This window comes from Anopheles darlingi, chromosome 3 (assembly GCF_943734745.1).
Source record: "Anopheles darlingi chromosome 3, idAnoDarlMG_H_01, whole genome shotgun sequence".
Classification (NCBI taxonomy): Eukaryota; Metazoa; Arthropoda; class Insecta; order Diptera; family Culicidae; genus Anopheles; species Anopheles darlingi.
Window position 1 is genome coordinate 66,160,968 of NC_064875.1, and position 20,000 is coordinate 66,180,967.

The 20,000-nt window shown below is 48.3% G+C and overlaps 6 protein-coding genes across 6 annotated transcripts in view; 2 read left to right on the forward strand and 4 right to left on the reverse strand.

Annotated features, from left to right (window-relative positions):
- Positions 1-3,105, forward strand: part of LOC125955276 (H(+)/Cl(-) exchange transporter 7) — a 3,543-nt gene extending 438 nt beyond the window's left edge. Inside the window, exons 2-6 of the mRNA XM_049686359.1 lie at positions 38-130; positions 633-1,958; positions 2,037-2,420; positions 2,515-2,673; positions 2,745-3,105. Of these exons, the coding sequence (XP_049542316.1) occupies positions 38-130; positions 633-1,958; positions 2,037-2,420; positions 2,515-2,673; positions 2,745-2,960 (2,178 nt within the window). The 3' untranslated portion in view covers positions 2,961-3,105. The remainder of the gene's footprint in view (positions 1-37; positions 131-632; positions 1,959-2,036; positions 2,421-2,514; positions 2,674-2,744) is intronic.
- Positions 3,106-3,408: 303 nt separating this feature from the next.
- Positions 3,409-5,531, reverse strand: LOC125955282 (ionotropic receptor 75a-like). The gene is made up of 3 exons (XM_049686379.1): positions 4,783-5,531; positions 3,998-4,709; positions 3,409-3,921 (listed from the first exon to the last, which is right to left on the reverse strand). The coding sequence occupies exons 1-3, from the start codon at positions 5,529-5,531 to the stop codon at positions 3,409-3,411; spliced, it is 1,974 nt and encodes a 657-aa protein (XP_049542336.1).
- A 1,139-nt stretch (positions 5,532-6,670) lies between these two features.
- Positions 6,671-8,070, forward strand: LOC125955319 (superoxide dismutase [Cu-Zn]). The gene is made up of 3 exons (XM_049686436.1): positions 6,671-6,967; positions 7,412-7,630; positions 7,700-8,070. Exons 1-3 carry the CDS (start codon positions 6,746-6,748, stop codon positions 7,943-7,945), a joined length of 687 nt encoding a protein of 228 aa, XP_049542393.1. The 5' UTR covers positions 6,671-6,745; the 3' UTR covers positions 7,946-8,070.
- LOC125955297 (uncharacterized) lies at positions 8,070-10,421 on the reverse strand. Its single transcript, XM_049686397.1, has 10 exons — positions 10,188-10,421; positions 9,949-10,126; positions 9,699-9,878; positions 9,546-9,623; positions 9,380-9,466; positions 9,230-9,310; positions 9,095-9,172; positions 8,924-9,010; positions 8,618-8,857; positions 8,070-8,554 (listed from the first exon to the last, which is right to left on the reverse strand). The coding sequence occupies exons 2-10, from the start codon at positions 10,033-10,035 to the stop codon at positions 8,111-8,113; spliced, it is 1,362 nt and encodes a 453-aa protein (XP_049542354.1). The 5' UTR covers positions 10,036-10,126; positions 10,188-10,421; the 3' UTR covers positions 8,070-8,110.
- Positions 10,422-10,777: 356 nt separating this feature from the next.
- Positions 10,778-19,156, reverse strand: LOC125955304 (flotillin-1). The gene is made up of 7 exons (XM_049686407.1): positions 18,930-19,156; positions 17,852-17,927; positions 17,413-17,767; positions 14,458-14,928; positions 14,238-14,381; positions 13,994-14,158; positions 10,778-12,610 (listed from the first exon to the last, which is right to left on the reverse strand). The coding sequence occupies exons 1-7, from the start codon at positions 18,979-18,981 to the stop codon at positions 12,593-12,595; spliced, it is 1,281 nt and encodes a 426-aa protein (XP_049542364.1). The 5' UTR covers positions 18,982-19,156; the 3' UTR covers positions 10,778-12,592.
- A 98-nt stretch (positions 19,157-19,254) lies between these two features.
- LOC125955312 (polyprenol reductase) overlaps positions 19,255-20,000 on the reverse strand; it is a 1,224-nt gene continuing 478 nt past the window's right edge. Inside the window, exon 1 of the mRNA XM_049686425.1 lies at positions 19,255-20,000. This exon is cut by the window's right edge and continues 478 nt beyond it. Within this exon, the coding sequence (XP_049542382.1) occupies positions 19,370-20,000 (631 nt within the window). The 3' untranslated portion in view covers positions 19,255-19,369.

A 20,000-nucleotide genomic window follows, 5' to 3' on the forward strand; every position in this document is an offset into this window, starting at 1 on the left:
CGATGATAAGCTGCATTTTTTATGCTCCATTTTTCAGGAACCAACCGATTTCAACATCCCCGTTACGGAAGACTCGGATCCGGCGTTCCGCACAGCGCAACCACCAAAGAAAGAGCCCTCGCAGTATGAAGTAAGCACCCTATATTTGGCTTGCATTGTAATGCATTGTATGATAGCGGCGATATATCTTCGCTGATTGTTTACACAAAACGCGGTGCGCGGCGCGCTGAGTCATCCCTTTCTCTGTGCAGCTGAAGTTGTGATCACGAGTAAACCGAGCTAAAACTACAGAACGAAAGAAGATGATGACGCACTACTCTCTCGTAATGGTGTGATAAGAGATGGCCGAAGGGATGGGCCCATTCATTGCGTTTCGATGTCGCCGTGCCCTATTTCACGTGCATCAGCATGAAGTACTGCACGATAGTTCCAACGATGATTCGGTCGCTTGCGCACGCGTTCTCGCGTTAGTAGCTAAGCATTTAGTAAAGATGGCCGGTAGGGGCACCGAAGCCCTTTTACCAGAGTGCAAAAGAATCGAGGTTGCATTGGAATTGTAGCGTTGAGACGATCACTTTGGTTGCTTTAATTAATTTTGATCGGTTTTCATTTTCTACCATCACCCCTACCAGAGTCTGGACTACGATGTATGCGAGAACGTCCTGTGGCGTCGCGATCAAACGAAGATCGAACCAAAGTTCACCGTTCGGAAGGACTTTGCCCGCTGGGTCATCTCGTTCCAGATTGGGGTCTGTACCGCGCTGGTAGCCTGCTGCATTAATATCGTTATTGAGGAGGTGTCGCGGCTCAAGTATGGATTCCTCAAGCAGCAAGTCGATCGTAATGTGATCCACGGAGACCTAAGCATTCCGTATCTATACTGGGCCCTTACGAATCTCATACCGGTCGTAATCGGGTCGACGCTGGTAGCGTACGTAGAGCCAGTGGCGGCCGGCAGCGGCATACCGCAAGTGAAATGTTATTTGAACGGCGTCAAAGTGCCACGAATCGTGCGTATCAAGACGCTAGCAGTGAAGGCGGTCGGTGTGGCAACCTCGGTGATCGGTGGACTGGCCGGAGGTAAGGAAGGCCCCATGATACACAGCGGTGCGGTGATTGCAGCTGGAATCTCGCAAGGGAAGAGCACCACATTCAGGCGCGACCTGAAGGTGCTGCAATACTTTCGAGATGATCATGAGAAGCGCGATTTCGTGGTTGGTGGTGCGGCGGCCGGTGTAGCGGCCGCTTTCGGTGCACCGATCGGTGGTACGCTGTTTTCGCTGGAGGAAGCCGCTAGCTTCTGGAATCAGGCACTGATTTGGCGTACTTTCTTCGCCTCGATCATAAGCTCTTTTACCCTCAACATAATCTTGTCGGCTTACCATGGGCTCAGTAGCTTCCGCTACCGTGGTCTTTTTAATCTGGGAGAGTTTGAACCGCTACCGTTCGACTACTTCGAGCTACCGATCTTTATAGTGATGGGTGTGATCGGTGGTTGCAGTGGAGCGCTCTGGAATGCAGTGAACCGTCGGTTGAACATGTTCCGAGCGCACGCCATACGTCCACGCTGGGCCAAAGTGCTGGAGGCGGCTTTCGTAGCGGTGATCGGAGCCACGTTCGCCTGCCTTATGGCATACACGATCAACGATTGTCGTCCGCTCGGTAACGACCCGACCGAGCATCCGGTGCAGCTGTTTTGTCAGGACAACGAGTACAATGCGGCAGCTGCCCTGTGGTTCCAGACACCGGAAGCAACGGTTAAGGCTCTCTTCCACGATCCACCCGGATCGCATAAACTGCTCACACTGATCGTGTTTGTCGCCATCTACTACCCGCTCTCGTGCGTAACGTACGGGTTGAGCGTGTCACTCGGCATATTCATTCCCACCCTGCTTATCGGTGCCGCCTGGGGACGCCTGTCTGCTACACTCATCATCATGGCGTTCCCTGCAACAAGTGTAAGTATTTAAAAAAAAAAAACGGCGATCGTCGTCATCGCGGGCTGTCTAATCACTCTCCGCTCTGTCTATTTGCAGGCCTTCGTATCGCCGGGGAAGTACGCGCTGATTGGTGCTGCGGCACAGCTCGGTGGCGTCGTACGGATGACTCTTAGCCTGAGCGTCATTATCCTGGAAACAACAGGCAACATCGGCTTCATACTGCCCATTATACTGACGCTTATGGCAGCTAAATGGTCCGGGGATTACTTCAATGAAGGCATCTACGATTCGCAGATTCGGATGTCGCGCGTACCAATGCTCCCGTGGCACGTCGAGCCTGAGTTCCAGCAACTCTTGGCTCGTAGCATTATGGCCAAGCCCGTGGTATGTGTGCGTGTCGAGGAGAAGGTGCAGTATCTGTTGGACATTCTGAAGAACACGACCCACAATGGATTCCCCGTCGTCGAGGATGGAGATGATGTAAGTGCGGGAGATCATGGCGACCGTCTAGTGTGATCACTCTTTGCTAATCACGAACTCCCTCCCCTCTCCTTCTCTTTCTCTCTTATTATAGGGATCACGTGTTAATGGTCGAGTGATCGGGTTAATCTTACGATCGCAGCTGGTGGTCATCTTGAAGCGTAGCTTCTACCAAGAAGCCTCTCGCTTCTGGGAATCGACCGTCAACATTGAAGCGTTCCGCGACGAGTATCCACGCTATCCGGCTGTTGGGGTACTTTCGATCTCTATGTTATGCTAATTTCACTATTCATGTTAACTCTGGATATCGGTTTCTCTTTCTAGGATCTCCATGTGAGCGAGGATAAGCTGGGTGGCCATTTTACGGTTAACATGAGCATCTTTATGAACCCATCACCGTACAGCGTAGAGGAGGGCACGTCGGTACCGCGTCTGTTTCAGCTGTTCCGTGCTCTCGGGTTGCGCCATTTGATCGTTGTTTCGTCCGAGAACCGTGTGCGCGGGATAATAACGCGGAAGGATTTCCTGAAGCATCTCTAAGTGCCGAATAGTAGCCCTAGGCCAAAAAAGGATATTTTTTATGTCTTGAACTCCAATTTTTTGTTATGGATTTAAGTTACTTAAAGTAAGACTGCGAATTACATTTTTCAAATATATATGTTCCATACTGGAACGAACGAAAGAAAATGAAGATTACCTGTGACTTGATTTCTTTTACTGTTGTAAAATAGTGTGGAATACCTTTAGGATTCATTAGAAGAATAGTTGGCAGCGTATATGAAGAGGGAGAACGGATAAACCGACACGACTTACACGACGAACACTGATTCTTCTTTATTCAAGACATTCGTACAAAATAAATTACACCAACGCTACTAGGATTGAAAGTAAGTAGCATAGTTACCATATAACCAAGTTATAACACAGTGGGCTGGGGAACGTTCACACACAAAAAGCTAGAAATTCGGGACCTCCACTCTTGAAATTATTAATCAAAACGATTGATTCCCCTACTGCGCAGCTTCCTTCGGCAAAAGCACCATAGCTTCTCGGCGATCAGCACGCCGAGGGTCAGCAGATAGCCCCAACCGAGCGTTGCCAGTGCCGGCCACACGTCCACGATCGACACCTGTGTGAAACTGGTACCGCCGGAACAGCGCGGTTTCTTCGTGTACAGCTGCGCCTGCTCCCGGCCCTGAATGCCGAACTCACGCAGCTGAAAGAGACTGATGCGTACCGGTTCGCGGAATGAGCTGTTCTTCTGTACCGCATAATATGGATCGATCACCTTGATGTACTCCACCTCCTGCAGGCCACATTTTTCCTCCTCTTGAAACGTGTCACTGATCAACCGATAGCACACGCCCAGCTCCACATGCAGCGCGTACAGGCCCTGCCGCAACAGCTCGACACCGCGGGCTAGCGTGACAAAGTTCTCCGATCCGTCCTTGTTCCGGATCTTGCGCTGGTACAGTGCCTTCCGGATCGGATCCGTTGCGTGCTGCGGAAGAGACACATGTTCGTTAAAATGGTTTTAGAAGCTTCCCTGGAGGCCAGGATGTGCTGGCTGTACGCACCCGAAAGTAGTACTTGTTGTAGACCGTATCCTCGGCACCGGTTTTCATGTGCGACGCCAACAGATCCTCCACCGTCCGTATCTTGGTGGAAGGCGATTGGATGAGCGCGACGATATTGGCCGAGTAGCTGGCATACAGAAACATGAGTACCACGAGGCACAACAGTATCAGACAGCGCGATGCACCCGTCTTTGGCTCAATGAAGGAACCCTGTTGGCACGTTGTACCAAACGAATTGAGTAATGTGTCCGACAGATGGATGGGGGTCAACGGAGGATCATCCTGTCGGTCGAATGATGATGATGATGACCGAAGTTGCTGCTCCACACGTAGCACCACCGCCAGCAGCACACCGGATAGCACGATAAAGCTGATCGTACAATACCAGACGTACCGATCGAAGGGCAACGCAAACACATTGTCCGTAAAGGACAGTTTCGGGGCGCGAAAGACAAACTTGGCCCGGGTTGAGGTGCTCATCGAAAGGTAGTCAATGAGCGGTATACGTTCCTGCGTAAAGAACAGAGCACAGCCACCGAGATCGGCCCGGCCACGCTGCAACTCACCGATCATACCGTTATAAAGTCCGGTACTAGCGTTCCGGTAGCCCCAGGAATTGGTGACAATGTACCGTACCGAGGCGTTCAGCTGCTGTGCCACGGTTTTCGTCAGCTGATAGGTAACGCGTGATAATGTGTCCAGGTGTTTGTTTCTGCAGTGAAATCCCCAACGAAAGAGCAACTTGTATTAAGCGCATGTCTACTCCCCAATTCCCCGGTAATTACGTGTAATCATCCAGATGGTTAAGCGTCTCGTTGTGCAGAACGACGAGTGAGGTTCGTAGCTTGAATCGGTTAAAGTTCTTTCTTCTTACGGACGTTACTGGTCGGTTGCGGTCCTCTAGGATGAAGCGTTCTACCCTTTCGGATGTTGTCGATTGCTGCGACTCCCAATGGCCAACTGTCTCCACCGTAGTTGCGCTCGAGCTCGATAGCCGGTACTGTTGCTGCACCAGTAGCTGTCCCGTGATGGGATTCATGCAGATGTAGTACACCTCGCTGCTAACGAGCAGTGGCAGATGGGCTAGATAGGTTTCCCGGTACTTTGTACAATCCGGCCAAGCTGTTGGTCCACCTGCAGCAGCACCCGAGTGTAGCAGTATCCAACGGAGTCGATAGTACAACAGATGGCCAGCATCCTGTAGTAGTTGGGCCGATCGTGGACAGCCTAGATCTACCAGAACGACCATTAGATGGCGGTTTGGATCGTGCCAGGGAAGATAGTGCCGATCGTTGCTGGCAGCAAACTGAAGCCCGATGGTGCCGTGGGGGTGGTCACCGTTAATCTCACGCCAAAGCTGATACCGAACGTTCGATGGCCAGCACCCGATGAAAGCCAACAACCGACGCGTGGTACCGTCTAGGTGCGGCAGAATGTCCCGAATGACCGCTACACGTTGATCCACTTGACTGGCGAGGCCGATTGTTACGAGGAACAGAATGCCAACGAAAACCAGTGACCGTGAGGGTCCCATGATGGCGCTTCGAGTATGGAGCATCCTCTAGGACATCCCTGTATTTATATCGAGGCTACGAATGGGATGGGGTCCCTGTTGGTTTTTGAAACCTATAATTGTGATAATGGATTGTTTTGCTTCGGAACTCATAACTAGATGAGCAATGTAAGTGATTTGAATCGATCATAAGCTTTCAGAAGTAGGTGGTGTGTGAGAACTGTAGCATCTGGAGAACAGTTGAAAAATCGGTGCCCGAATTGGCCAACAAGAAGTCTATGTGGCGACCATCATTATAGAGTAGAGGGCTTGCAGCGTGTCGGTCAGCGGTCATCCGCGACGAGCTGACCTTAAAACCGAGACCGATCGTCGCACGGTATACGGTTTGCCATATACGATGTGCGGTGCGGTCTCCAAGTGTCTGGGAACGCATCGCGTCTAGCGAAGGCAGAGAACTTGGCGTGGCGTTCCATCCGTACATCATCACCTGTTCCCATCAACAACACCCTCATTATACGGACCGTACAAAGTGTGCGTCGGTAATCACGTGGCTCTGTTCGTCAGGTGCTGTTTAGATTTTTTTGATAATCATCCTCCTCAAGAACGAGCTTGGCTGTGGTTGGCCGTTTCGCTTGAATCGCTGAGGTTAAAGACGTTGTTCTTGTATATAGTGATGATCGGAACCTGCTGCACAATCTGCTTGCGGTATACGCATGTCGATGACTTCATTTGAGGCACTACGTCCTGAAGAAGTTACTAGTAATGGCCACCATTTTCGGGCCGCAGATAGCAGCAACAGCATTTGATGTCCAACAAACCGGATGTTCCCTGCAGACTGCAACAGAACACGCATATGCACGTTCGATGCACGTGAAAAAAGACGAGGCAGTGGAGTAGAGGTGGCACCTATAGCCTTGCACAACACAGTTCCAAGATGCACGAAAGCCACCCCCAACAAACCTCCCTCCGCGATGGGTTCACATAGGGCCCTCCTCCCCAGAGACCCCGCAATTAATTTGCGCCATGCACACGACCTTCCCGGGTCCGAGCTCAGCTCTTCCCCTCGCTCCGGCCCCGACGACGCAACGATGCAACTGCAAATAAGCCCCCGAGCCTCTGTCGATTTGCAAAATCATAAATCATTGCCGCAACGGCTCCGGTGCGCTTAGTTCGATCTTGGATGCGATCGTGAGTGTACGTAGTTGCGGTGGTCTTGACTTACGCGGAGGATTACGATGGAACCGCGACGAGTATTCCGACCGACTGGCTTACCGAAACCGCTGCTGGCCGTACTGCTGCTGCTCGGTTGCCAGCTGGTACCGGGAACGATTCTTGGTCAGCTAAGGGACGATGTGGAGTTTATCGATCCAACCGTTGGTCTGGGACCCGGCGGAACATCAAGCGGCATCCCGTTAGGGCCGAGAGGATTCCCTGGATTCCCGGAGATTCTACCCAGAGTAAGTCTTCACAGTGATCATTTAAGTTATGTATAATCGAGAAGATATGATTGCAAGCGCTCCAAGTGGCGTTCGGCCGCATGGCAACCAAGTGGCCGCGATGTGGGAAGTGTTTCATCAGTGATAAGAGGAGTAGTATTGCCCGGCAGCAACGGCCCTGCATCCGACAGGTGCGCGTCAATGAAACCGCGAGTTAGCGATTAATCTAACGCCAGCACGCTGCTCAATCATTTTCGACCGTGATCCACGAGTTGGCTACGAGGGTCAAGTCGAACTGAAATTACTGTTTGATTTGGAATTTTCTTCTCATACTATTTCATGCCTACCTCCTCCCACCCCCCCCCCCCCCCCCCCCCCCCCCCCCCCCCTCCATTGTTTGCCGCGGTTTGATTCACACGCACGCACGCACGCTCGGACGCACGTGCATATCACGGTCGATGGCAGCCGGAACCATCGTGGAAGGCGGGAGCAACGCTGGTAGCGGATAATCCGGAGCAACCGATCATGGGAACGATCACCTTCCGTCAGTGGGTGCCCGGGCACGTCGAGACGGTCATCAACGCGACTGGGCTGCCGGTCGGTAAGCACGCCGTCCATGTTCACGCATTTGGCGATATGCGTGAGGGTTGCAAATCAACCGGGCCGCACTTCCGTAGCAGTATCGTACGTATCGATTGCGAATCGGTAAAACCGACGCTGGTGTCACTCGTTAATGCTACTGTAATCCCCCAGATCGGTAACATCGAGGTGAAGGAGGACGGTAATGCAGTGCTCGATTTTCACAGCCCGTACATCAACCTGTTTGGGCTGGCCGGTATCGTGGGCCGTTCGATTGTGATACACGAGAAACCTTCCGAGGTGTACCGGTTTCCGAATCTGTCGGTTAACAATCCGGTTTCGTTCCAGAGCGAGGAGGATACGGTTGGTGCACGGATCGCCTGCGGTATCATCACCATCCTGGATAACGTGACAGCCTAATCCAATGAACCTGCGGCAACCCCGTTATATTCTTGGGAGGTTTGACTTTTTTTTTTTATTGAAAATACTTTAACCAAATAAAAGCCCTATCAAAGTCCAGCCGATCGTTCGGCGAACATGGTAACTTCAAATAATGAATTCAATACAACACAATGGATGGCGGGTTCAAATTCGCCAAAGTAGGTATGAGCCGTCGGGATTGCCGTAGGCGAGCTGCGATGCGATGGCAACGACGCACCCGAGATCAGCGTTTTTACAGTAGCTACGCTTTAATCCAGCGGCTACTAGACGGATGAGAGACAGCTTCTGTTCGATCAATGGCAGTGGATCGAATCGCTCGGATTCGGTCAGCTGCTTAGCGAATAATCCGGGCAGCATTGAGCGCAATGACTCGTGCAATTGAATTTTCGCTTCAACCGTGGGCCGCAGGAAGTCTCCGGCATTCCAATGGAGTCTTCCGTTTGGAGATTCATTCGGGGTGGCAGCATCTAGGCTGCTGGGCTGTACTGGCTGTTTTTTCGGTCGACGTTGTGTGACGTGAACGTGTTTGTCGGGTTCAACTGATGTCCCTGTTGGTTCGGAGTTGACTGTGTGCAGATCCTCGTCAGGCTGTAACAGCGAAAGACAAGTTAGATTAGTTTGCCAACTCAATCGTCACTATTGGGTACCTACAGTACTGTAGGAAAAAAGGTCACTAGATCCTTCACTATTCGATATGGTTACGGTTGATAAGTTACTAATTTGCTGATGGATGATGTTGATGTTTTCGATGGAGTGTAGTTTGATTCGTTTCGCTGGCAATCGGGATCGGTCATCATCATCACCATTTGCGAGTTCGTTTAACGTCTGGTTCGTACAACCAGACTCCGATTCACTAGAAAACGTCTGGAGTTTAATGCTGTCCATCGGCACCTAAAACCGAAATCTCACAGTTAAGAAGCACGTGTATGGCAGTAATCGTACTAGTTTCGGATGTACCAGTTCATATGGGGAGCAATTGAGATCCCTCAAAGTTTCGTCCGTGGTCCGTGGATGGCTGCTGCCATCGAACGTATCGAAGATAGCCTGCGGATAAGTTTGTTCAAAACAAAATACACATGCCTTGGATAAATACGGAAATCGTTAGAAAAACCTAAAACAAATACTAACCGTAGGAATTTGTGAAACGTAACAGTCGGTGGATTGGTTGGTTCTTTTTCGTGAAACGCTGGTACTCTCAGTATCTGACTAAAATATGTGGAGTATGATTAAGAAGGTATATAAAAATTATGGCTACGTGCTTACGGCAGGATTGCTGGGAGTTATTATTCCACTTGACCCATTATCTACATCGCCATGTGCTCCATTACTGGTTTCTTGAACAGCCTAAGAAAGGTAATTCAAATGCAAATGAAAATTATCATGATGAACACTTTATGAGGCGTCATTTCTTACTGTAGCTGGCACGACTATGGAATTTTCAACAACAGTGCTATCAGAATCGTTCCAATGGCTAATGCATGGTGAGCTTTCCCGTCCAGCCTGAAATGGAAAATTGGGGGTTTAGACCATTTCAAACCCACAGTTTAACATATGAACAGTCCTGTAACTCATCACTAACCGTTGGTTTTGGACCGTTGGCATCCAGGCTCTCCAGGTCGCTTGATTCATTTTCTTCGTCTAGATCATGGAAAAGGCACTATGCAGGAGGAAAAAAATGTATCCCCAATAAAAGGCGCTTCTAACGATAAATTCGTTAGCGAAACATACGCACCGATAGCATATCATTCAAGTAAGTTACCGCTTCTGACTGGTTGTTGGCATTAACGGCATCCTCGAGCGTTTGCTGGGTGGGAATTGGCTGTATGCTGGAGTTATCGCTATTCACTTGATCAGACGGCTCTGCATTCATATCATCCTCTTCACCTTCTATGTCTAGATTGTCGAAAATCCACTATGGAAAAGTAACAGAAACCGGTGAATGATGGTGACCAGAAGCGGGGCAAATTGCTGATAGCGTATACCATAGGCACACCATTCACCAACTGCTGCCTTGTAGGTGAATCAGCCGTGAATTCCTCGTCGATACATGGCCTGACCTGGGGTGTCATCGTTTATTAAAAATTACTCGAAAAAAGGCACCGAAAACCGTCAATCGGCAGCAGCCAGCTGCAGGCCGAACCGTTTCCCTGTAAATTCAACCTTAAATCGAGATGGCTGTTGTTAACAGTTTGTTTAACTTCATTTTATGCAAAATACTTACTACACGGATACGATTGTTCCTGTTGTGAGATGAACCAATTAGGTGCAATCTGGTCCTTTACGTTGGTAGCATAAAAGGGTATCCGGCGATCGCAGATTCTGCACAGTTGATTGGTTCCCGCGTTTCGCTGCTTTCAGGTGCTGTTTTAATATTTGTTCATCTTTTCGAGCCACGGCCTTCTATGGATTGCACTTTTGGAAATTGCACGAGATTTTTCTTATTTAGCACGAAACAGCTCAAAAATGTTAAGAACAGCTCACGTTTTGTAGCGGTTTCCCGCGCACCGTTGTTTACGTTTCTTTCTACGTCAAAACAAAGAAGTAGAAGGAGAAGTAGAAAAAGAAAAAGGGAATTTAAAAATCCTGAATCCCGAATGACTGAAATTCTTGATGGTAAAACCTGCATTATATATTTTATAATACTAAAAATGCAATTGAAATGCAAGGCAAAAGTCCAATTGAAAGAGAGTTGATAAAAAAAAAACATCTGATTAAAAGAATTGAAGTGGAAAACAATGCACTCCCAAAATGAAAGCACCACGTCCCATATCGAAAAAAAATTCCCAAATTCAAATAAAACCTTCAACACTTGTTTACGCAATGTATTTATTTATTCAAACCATCGTTTATCAAGTACAGCTTCGGCTTTAGTTCTGGTTTACTATGGCAGGATGAAAAACGAGGCGAGTTTGAATATCGAAGGAAAGCTAGCTGTACTGTTCAGCACAGAGTAGTACAATACAATAAGACACGCCGGATAGTAACGGATACGAACGATTTACTTTTACTGACCGCAAGACAAAATAATGGCCGTTTCCATTTTTGTATGATTTTTTGTGATTCTGAATGCTAGTTTTTTGGCGTTTATATACTGGGACAATTTTGCCGGGCTAGCTGTCTGACACTCTCGCAGACTTGTGCTATATCCCGTCGCTAAATATCTCGAGGGGTTTTTGCTACGTTTTTTCTTGCCATTTATTGCACCACACACTATCTCTGTGCCAACATGGAAACGGAGATTTGTTTTAAAAATATATACCTCTATATATCTATATATATATGTTCTGCATGACGAGTGATGTGCAATCCGGGTGTAATCGAGAGATTTCGCTTCTGTTTTCGCTGTTTCGGCATCGACTTATAATATCAAACGTTTACACTATAGATTTCCCAGCACCAGCTATATTCCTAAGTCCACAACGTCAACGCAATGTTCTACAATGATGTTTGTAGCTGGTCGACGCCAGCAAAATGCAACCATGCTGCACCATTTGTTAACCATTCCCCTCTAGTGGAGTGACTAGCAAAGTAGGCTCAATATTCGTTAAGCGGAGTTGGAGGGGTGGGGCTAAGCAAAGGATGAAAATATCTGGTTTTTGCACTCTGGGTGTGTGTTTCGTACCCGTACTCATAATACATTAAACCCGGGTTTCCGTTTTACATACACACCTCTGCTGCTAGGCCAAAGAATTGGATGGAAATGGTATTCTGGTCGTACTTAGGATCGCGAACGAACGGCACAAAAGTTACTGATGGTAGTCCCGGTCTCGGTAATCTAGTACCTTCTTATAGATACTACACTCACTCTCCCCCGTTCTATGCTTGTACCCACCGGCTCACTATACACCTATTGAACATCGCACATTAAAGTTTGTTAAGAATTTCATCAAAAACGTTTAATTGAATGTGAATTGATCGAGAGCTGTCGTCCTGCGGTAGAGCACACGCATGCTTGTGTCGTCCAGCAATATTTGTGCAGAACCGATGAGCTATATTATGCTGCATTCTGATCTAAAAGATGAATGGCAGTGACGAAAAAGAGGGAAATCTTTAGGTTTAGAAACCGGATGCATCGCGGTTTCAAATACGAAAATGCGTTTCCTGCTAGATTGACTGGGTAAATTCAATTCTAATCAATAATGCTTTCTTCTGCTCGTCCCTTGTTCCGGTCCACAATGGTTCGTAAACCAAAAAACTTACTTCTCTACCCTGATCCGCCCGGGAAGTGGTGTTACTAAGACTGAACGCAAAACGTCATAAAAATTAAAACGTAACACAATAATGAGAGTAACCATCTAATGATACAACAACACTATCTAAACGTCGCCTGCCGCCACCCTACACTGTCCATTGCTATTCGGTTTTGTTCGGTTTCTACGGTATGGGAGGTCCTGCAAAATGGTATTACGTTAAAGGATGTCGAAGGATCAACTTCGTATGGCCGTTCGATGCAAAGGCGTGTGTCGGGCAGGCGGACTCCTTCTATAGTTTTTCGTTTCCTTGGTATCTTCGTCTTTCGTCGTAATGTTGGCTTGCTTTGGGTTGGCTTCTTCGAGAGCAGAAGTAATCGTAGTTTCCCGCTGTGTCATATACAGTGAATCGTTTGACGTTGCCACCCCTTGGTGCTTAACCGGCGTGCACCGACTGTAGTAAAAATTGGAAAAATAAATGGATGTGAAATTTAAAGAGATTATCGAATGATACAGATAAGTGATAAATGTGAATGTGAGGTTTTGTATGTATGAATAATTAGGTTCTGTGATGAGTTTAGATGATGATGCCGGAAAGTGTATAAAACGGAGAAACCCTATATAATCTAGCTTATGAATTTAACAACAAATAATAACTACCACTAACAATACACAAAAGAAAAAAGCTAACCCAGCTACATGTAAAGTAGAACGGAATGAATATTTAGAAAGAATAGACGATTACTATTTTGCAGGAAACCAAGTAAAGTCTTATTGCTCGAATGCGTCATGCTGCATGAGAGAAGACTTATTCGATAAAGGATCATCGAATCAACTACAATTGGAAGGAAATCATATGAACCAACAAACTGAATGCAGACATTATATAACGCATTCTAATGTAAGTGCAGACGACTCACATTTTATCAGTGAGAGCAAGGGCCGCTGCTCTAGCGATGACCAACCGTGGGGGGAGGGTTCGTCGAGTTTTGTACCTACAGTTCGATGATTCTATGTGTTTCGTATGCTTCGTATGTCTTGTGATCCACTGTGGAATTGCTGTGTGTGTTTTTAAGAAAATGTCCAGCGATATGGAGCGGGAGAGGGACATTCACATTTGGACGTTTCGATACAACCAAACGGAGCACCAGAGATTATGAACAATAAACCAGGCTAAACTAACATTTTAGTAAACGAATGCTACTAGTAAACTAAACAGAATGAGAAAATCCACTACCGACGCTCAAACTATCACCTCCCGGTGTCATTCTATGGCCGTGTCCGATATAGGGAGGTCAAACACTGCCTAGAAAACAGAGGATCATCAATGAGTGTGGAATTAAGAAATTAGAACGCCACCGGACCAGGGTGAGCGTTTCGCGTAATACCGACAATGCTGCCACGAGGGATGAAGGCTAAAGCAAGCTGATGACGATCGATGCGCATTACCTATACGATATATGTTGCTAGCGACTATGTCTAGGACCCGCAGAGATACACACTTTCTATCTGTTCTATGAATTTTGCTACTTCTGCCAAATCTTATACCCTAATGTTCTCCCGACCGCTAGGAAAAGGATGGATTGAAGTACTTCCTAACGCTCGAGACCCGCTCTACATTCCATCTGTTCTATGCTTGCTACTTCATTTGGCCACATCAAACGAATTTGATGTTTTGCCGTGTGTTTACGGTGTGTCTGTATGTGATTACTGTAAATGGATGACTGTCGCGTGCATTACTATGGAATGTACTGGTTGGAGTGTGGATGAGCGGTGTCATTGCGCTGTTCTGTGTGCGATGGTGAGCGGTTTAGATGTACTTATGGTTCTGATTTACCCGCGAAATATCGACACCCGTGATGGATTTCACCAGTTCCGGTATTTTGTTAACGATCTGCAGCACTTCGCCGGTCAGTTTTACCGCACCGACCTCTCCATTACCGCTCGAGACCATCGTGATCTTCTTGGCCTGAGACAATGGCGCGGCCACTTCGGCAGCAACCTGGAAAAAGAGAAGCAGAAACACCGCACCCATAAGCAAAGTGATCAAACACACAGTAAACGCGCCGTATTAGCTGTACCTTCGGTAAGGTCTCGAGCAACATATCGACCATGGCGGCCTCACGATACTCTCTCCAAGCTTCCGCCTTCTTTGCCATCTGCTCCGCTTCGGCCTTCGATTTCGCGGCAATAGCAAAGGCCTCGGCTTCACCACGTACTCTTATCTGCAAATGAAGTAAACGCAGATGAGAATGAGTTGCCACAAGCCACCTACCGAATCCATATTCACTGTGCACTTACCGCTTCTGCTTCGGCTTCCGCTTCCAGAACTACGCGTGCCTTGTTAGCTTCAGCCAGCTTCTCGAGCTTGTACTTCTCGGCCTCGGCCGGACGACGAATGGTGGCCTCCAGCTCACGCTCACGGCGCTGCATCTCTTGCTCCTGCACGGCAATTTCCTGCGTACGCTCGACCACCTTAATCTGCATCTGTTCTTCCTTGATGCGCTGCTTCGTTTTGGCCGCCTGCAGCTCGTACGCCATCTCAGCTTCGGCCTTCTTTGTCTGCACCTCCACATCGTAGACTGCCTTCTTCAGCTCGAAGTCACGCTGAGCCTTGGCGATCTCGGTGTCATTCAGGAAGCGAGCCGCCATGCGCTGCTCCTCGGCGATCGCTTCCTTGATTGTCGCATCGCAGCGTGCCTCTGCCTCGCCGATCCGTGCATCGCGCTTTACCTCCGCCGTACGGGCCATACCCAGGCTTTTCAGATATCCCTGCATGAGTCGACGGAAAAACGATGAGAGAAGATTAGTATAGCGAACGGTCTAGTGCCTCTTCCCCTTATGCAACAACTGCTTATTGATCACCATATTCGGGGGGAAAAGGCGGGCCAGGGAAATCGAGACTACGGAGAGGTGGGGTTACCGTTTACACGCTAAAGGGGCATAATTAAACACGTGACACGAATAAATAAAAAACCTAAAACAACACGCACACACACACGCACACAGTGATCAAAGGACGCCATGTCACGCCGCGCAGTGCAACGCGGTCAAACCAACAGAACCTGCCGCTGTTGTGTGTGGGGGTAAGAGTAACGGCGGAATCGGAATCGATCGAGAGTCAAGTTGAATCCCTTCACAGAGGGGCACTTCAGCCATCCTATAGAAGCGTGTAATCATTGCAGCATTAACAACAGAACGCAGAGCGAAGCAGGTAATCTTCGGACAAGCTTACGGGACAAGCATATCGTGAAGCACACAGATAGGTAGACAGCGCTAGGCAACGTCCCTTTTGGGCACTTTTATGCAACCAAACCAACTGGGAATGGTGTGATTGTTGCTGCTTAATAATAGCAAAAGTAATAACGTTTGGCAAACTAATATGTACAGAACGTAAGGTAAAGTTAATGCATACAAGATACAAAGAGCCTCTAAACTCCTGGGCGACAGAAGCATCAGTAATAGAGCAGAGGGCGAGTAGTAGCAGCCGCAGCAGCATACTATGGGCAGGCGGTGCTGCACTACCCATAAACGCATAACTGTCCTATGTGTCGGTTGGAGTATGTTTCGGTATCTCTGGAACATAGAAGCGCCCTAAAACGAGCGACACCGAGTGGTATCACACAGCAAGCTGTGACTGTTAGACGGTTATTGCTGGCTTTTCCAAGCACAAATAAGCGCATCTTAGTGAGTTGTCAAGATTTATGAACAATTGTTAAGTCCCTAGTGAGACAATTGCTTGTGAAAGTATTTTGTTTTAATGTACAAAACAAGTGGTTATATGAAGATTCTAATGAATATAAACATCAACACAGTATTGAAACAAATGCAGGCGAATTCAACCGCGATTTCCTCAGTTGCACATGGGACTGATTTACATTTATGGGCAGGCGGCGAAGCACAACAGCAGAGGAGCTGGACAGGGGACGGCCGTGTTAAGTTTATTAGCTTTTCTAGGGTAGTATCTATAAATATGCTGCTGCCGCTAGCGCATTTGGGCAGAACGGCGTAAAGCACCACACCCAGAGGTGCACGCGCGTGTGTAGACAATCAGTGCTCTTCAACCAACCTTCCGTGCTTACTGTAACTCTGTGTTTGCATCTCTGCAGATGATAGATGGATGTATCTTCTCCTTTTAGTGTTTTATCTATGTTTTTGTGTGTGTGTCTACAGGATGAGTGAAAATAAATCTGAATGTGTGTGTGTGTGTGTGTGTGTGTGTGTGTGTGTGTGTGTGTAGGTGTGTGAATGTGAGTGTATGTTCGAATGTACGTGTGACTAGTAGTGTGCTGGCCATCTGACCATCGCCAGATCCTCTTGCTATTGGTGGCCAAATGTAGTAGTAGTGTGGGGAAAGGAACTGAAGTAAACAAACGGAATCGGTGTAGTTTGAGGAGAGTCCAACATACCTTAGCACCCTTATACCCATTATCAAAGACATTGTTATTTTTGTTATCATTGTTAGCGGGAAGGAGATAAATACGAAAAAGACAAAAAAGAAAGAGAGAGAAAGAGAGAAAGATAAGGTAAAACTAATGTGAAAAATGGGGGAACAACAACAGCAGAGGTAGAAGGGCCACCGTCGTGACCGTGACCGTGACGCGCCGGCTGTAACAGGACAGCGTCCATCTCAGCCACCGGCGGCTCTTCTACTAGCTCTGTGGTGGCTACACATGGTGGTGGGGCTGCGATACTGATGTCATACTTATGTTAGAGCGTAAAAGAGAGCAGATAAATGCCGAAAAAAGTCAATGTCTGAATCAACAAATGGGGGTTTAACTTTGAGAAGGAGATTCAATTTCTTAAAATACATTTTCATAATGAATCTCGAAAGAAAAGAAAAAAACAGCTGAACTGAAGCGAAAACCGTAAGCGATATATTAGTGTGAAATTACTGCCAATAGCGGTACGATACTGGTGGTTGTCCGAATGGTTAATGGTAGCTGGCTAAGGGGAGCTTGGAAACAAATACCGGCAGATTGGCTGTTAGAAAGTTAGCGATCAACGAGCTGCTCTATGAGATTACAGCGAGGACCGTGTGGATCATAAAAGAAACACAATTTCCTCGTACTGTAAGAGAAGGTGCGCGCCAGAGCGTATCTTATCTCGAAACGAAACGAAACGAAAACAAAACATGAAAAACACAATCCCGATGATGATTGCTGAAATGGTTTTGGAAGGAGAATGGCGGCGATTATGCTGAGCTGGGCCGTGGCATTGGCTCAACCAGCTATACGGCCAACAGCCGCTGCTTACCTCTTCATCGCGGATATCCTTCAGCGTGTAGGATACTACCGTTATGCCCATGTTGACCAGATCGGACGAGGCAACTTCGAACACCTGCTTGGAGAACTTCTTGCGATCCTTGTAGATCTCCTCGACCGTCATCGAGCCCATGATCGCCCGCTGGTGGCCCTCGAGCGTTACCAGTGCAATGTGCTGGATTTCGGCCTCCGGTTTCCCGAGGAACTGCTCGCAAGCCGTCAGCAACATATCCTCATTCTGGCCCTGGATCTTAACCTGCGCAATCCCGGTCACGGAAATTGGTACGCCCTGGCTCGTGTACACGGTCGGGCTCTCGACCTGCAGCGTCATCGTGTTGAGAGAGATTCTGGAGATAGAGAAACGAACGGATCGAATGAAATCGATTGCCACCGGAGAAAGCAACAGTTTGCAAAACCGCTCACTCGCTTACCTTTGCACTTGTTGAATCGATGGCCACACGAAGGCGCGTCCACCAGGTACCAGCAGTGGCTTCATATGGCAGCATCCTATGAGAGGTGGCAGAACCAGACACTTGAATCAATTAACGGAATAGCTTCCAAGCATGCGATGGAACAACTGGGATGGACTGCGGATTTCTAAAAATAGAATTCCATTACTGGAAACGTAAATTGATACACGTAGTTCGGCACAAACACTACTACACCGAACGCTCGGATGCCGTAAGGAACATGTTTGTGCATCATCGCGTATTAATGTCCTTATTTGTCAACCGGATACATCCCCTCGGGTCCGGGTGGGGACTAAGGACAACAAGGACATCCCATTCCGATGAAGTAGCATAGTCGGCCGGTCACCGGAAGTGAGGCAGAGCAGAGGGTAAAAAAATCGATACATCCTAGTGACACTTTTAGGACACCGCACGAGCCCAACGAGATGTATGTTCTCGTGTGGTTTGCGGTGTGTGCTCGTAGCGCGCCGCTGCTTGGTTAATGTTTATTTTATGTTTGGCGCGGTTGACGCGCAGTAGCAGGCGAACGAGAAAGGCGCACCTCTCACAGCCTACCCTTCCTGTACGCCTGCTTGGTTATCGATTTTCGACACCGCATCGTGTTTCGAAGGGGGTCGGGTAACCCAAAATAATGAAAACACGGTTCTCCTCGTATGTCTAGAGAAACCATAGCAATGCAGCGGGACTCCTGGCAGCACTCCGGCAGAATTTAAATTATTCCCGCACTTGAAATGTTATGCCGCGCTTCCCTGCTGGTGGATCATAAATACATCATCACCGCGCATCCTCCTACTTCCAGGCCGAAGAATTTGGTGCTTCCCCCGTCCAGGCGGCGCCGATGATACGATGATGTCACTCTGGAGGTCACATCCAAGCACTTGAGCCACCCCCCTCTATATGATTCTACGCATCCACCACGCAGATGAAAGATAAGCGCGAGGGGGTGCGAGGTCAAACCGGCGGAGCAATCGGCGACACTCTGACGCCACCGAATTTTGGGGTGGTAATCTGGGAGGAAGGAAGAAACGCGTCCCCGTACCTGATACCACCAACGCTTCGTTCGGGCCGCAAGTAACAAATCCCCAAACCATCGTGTACACGCGTTAACTTCACTACCAAATTTGTTCACAATAAACTACGTGACGCGAACTGCTGCTGCTACAAATAATTTGGCCGAGTTTCACTGCTGCGTGCGCGGAGAATCGGAATTTATGCGTTTTTGCTGCTTTTTTTACGAAAATTGCGAGTGACAATACAGAGGGCGCTGTTGTTGTTTGGATTGAATCAAGGTTGCTAGCTTGGCCAAGGTTGATAGAGTTCGCGGGAAATTTAAAAAAAACCAGTAAAATTAGAAAATATATGGTTTATTGTTTCTCGACAGACGGAGAATGTATAATTACTTATAAACCGAATAGCACCATGAAAAAATGTGTAAATGTTACCGGCACCGATTGAAAACTGGAACCGCGACGGCGAGCCTCAAATCACGTACGGTATCAATGCTCGTCGCTGCTTGGGATAGTCAGGGAACTGTTCGATGTACCACTGATGCGTGAGCCAGGAGTTCATCAGCTGGTTCGAAACGACCCACAGCAGCACGTACACCATCGAGGTGTTGCGGTGCAGAATTCCGAACAATACCACGTACATCACGATCTCGAAGAACATGTGGGGTGAGGAAACGACCTCAAAGTAGTCTCCCGTCGGTAGGCTGTGCTTCTGACTGATCACTCGGCCCGTACGATCCTTGCGGAGATTCGCCATAATTACGTTCGCTCGGTACTGGTGCAGCCAGGCGTAGAAGAATGCTCCGATTGCGATGGCTAGCGCCAGACTTGGTTCGAAACGGTACGCATTGGTGGGTAGTGCAATGGGGCCGGCCCGGGTGAATCCCTCTGCTTGCGACAGTATCGTGACGATGGTGCAAAAGTAGTGTATGTATCCCACGAGGTAGGCGGACAGGTTGATCTTCAGCTTGGTAGAGAACACTTGCACGAACCAGGTTTCGTAGAAGCGCCGCAAACACTGCATCGTGATGAGCGTCATCGCGACCATCGTCTCAGTCGGGGTGGTGCGCACCGTGCGCCGATTGGTGGCCATCGTGTCGAGA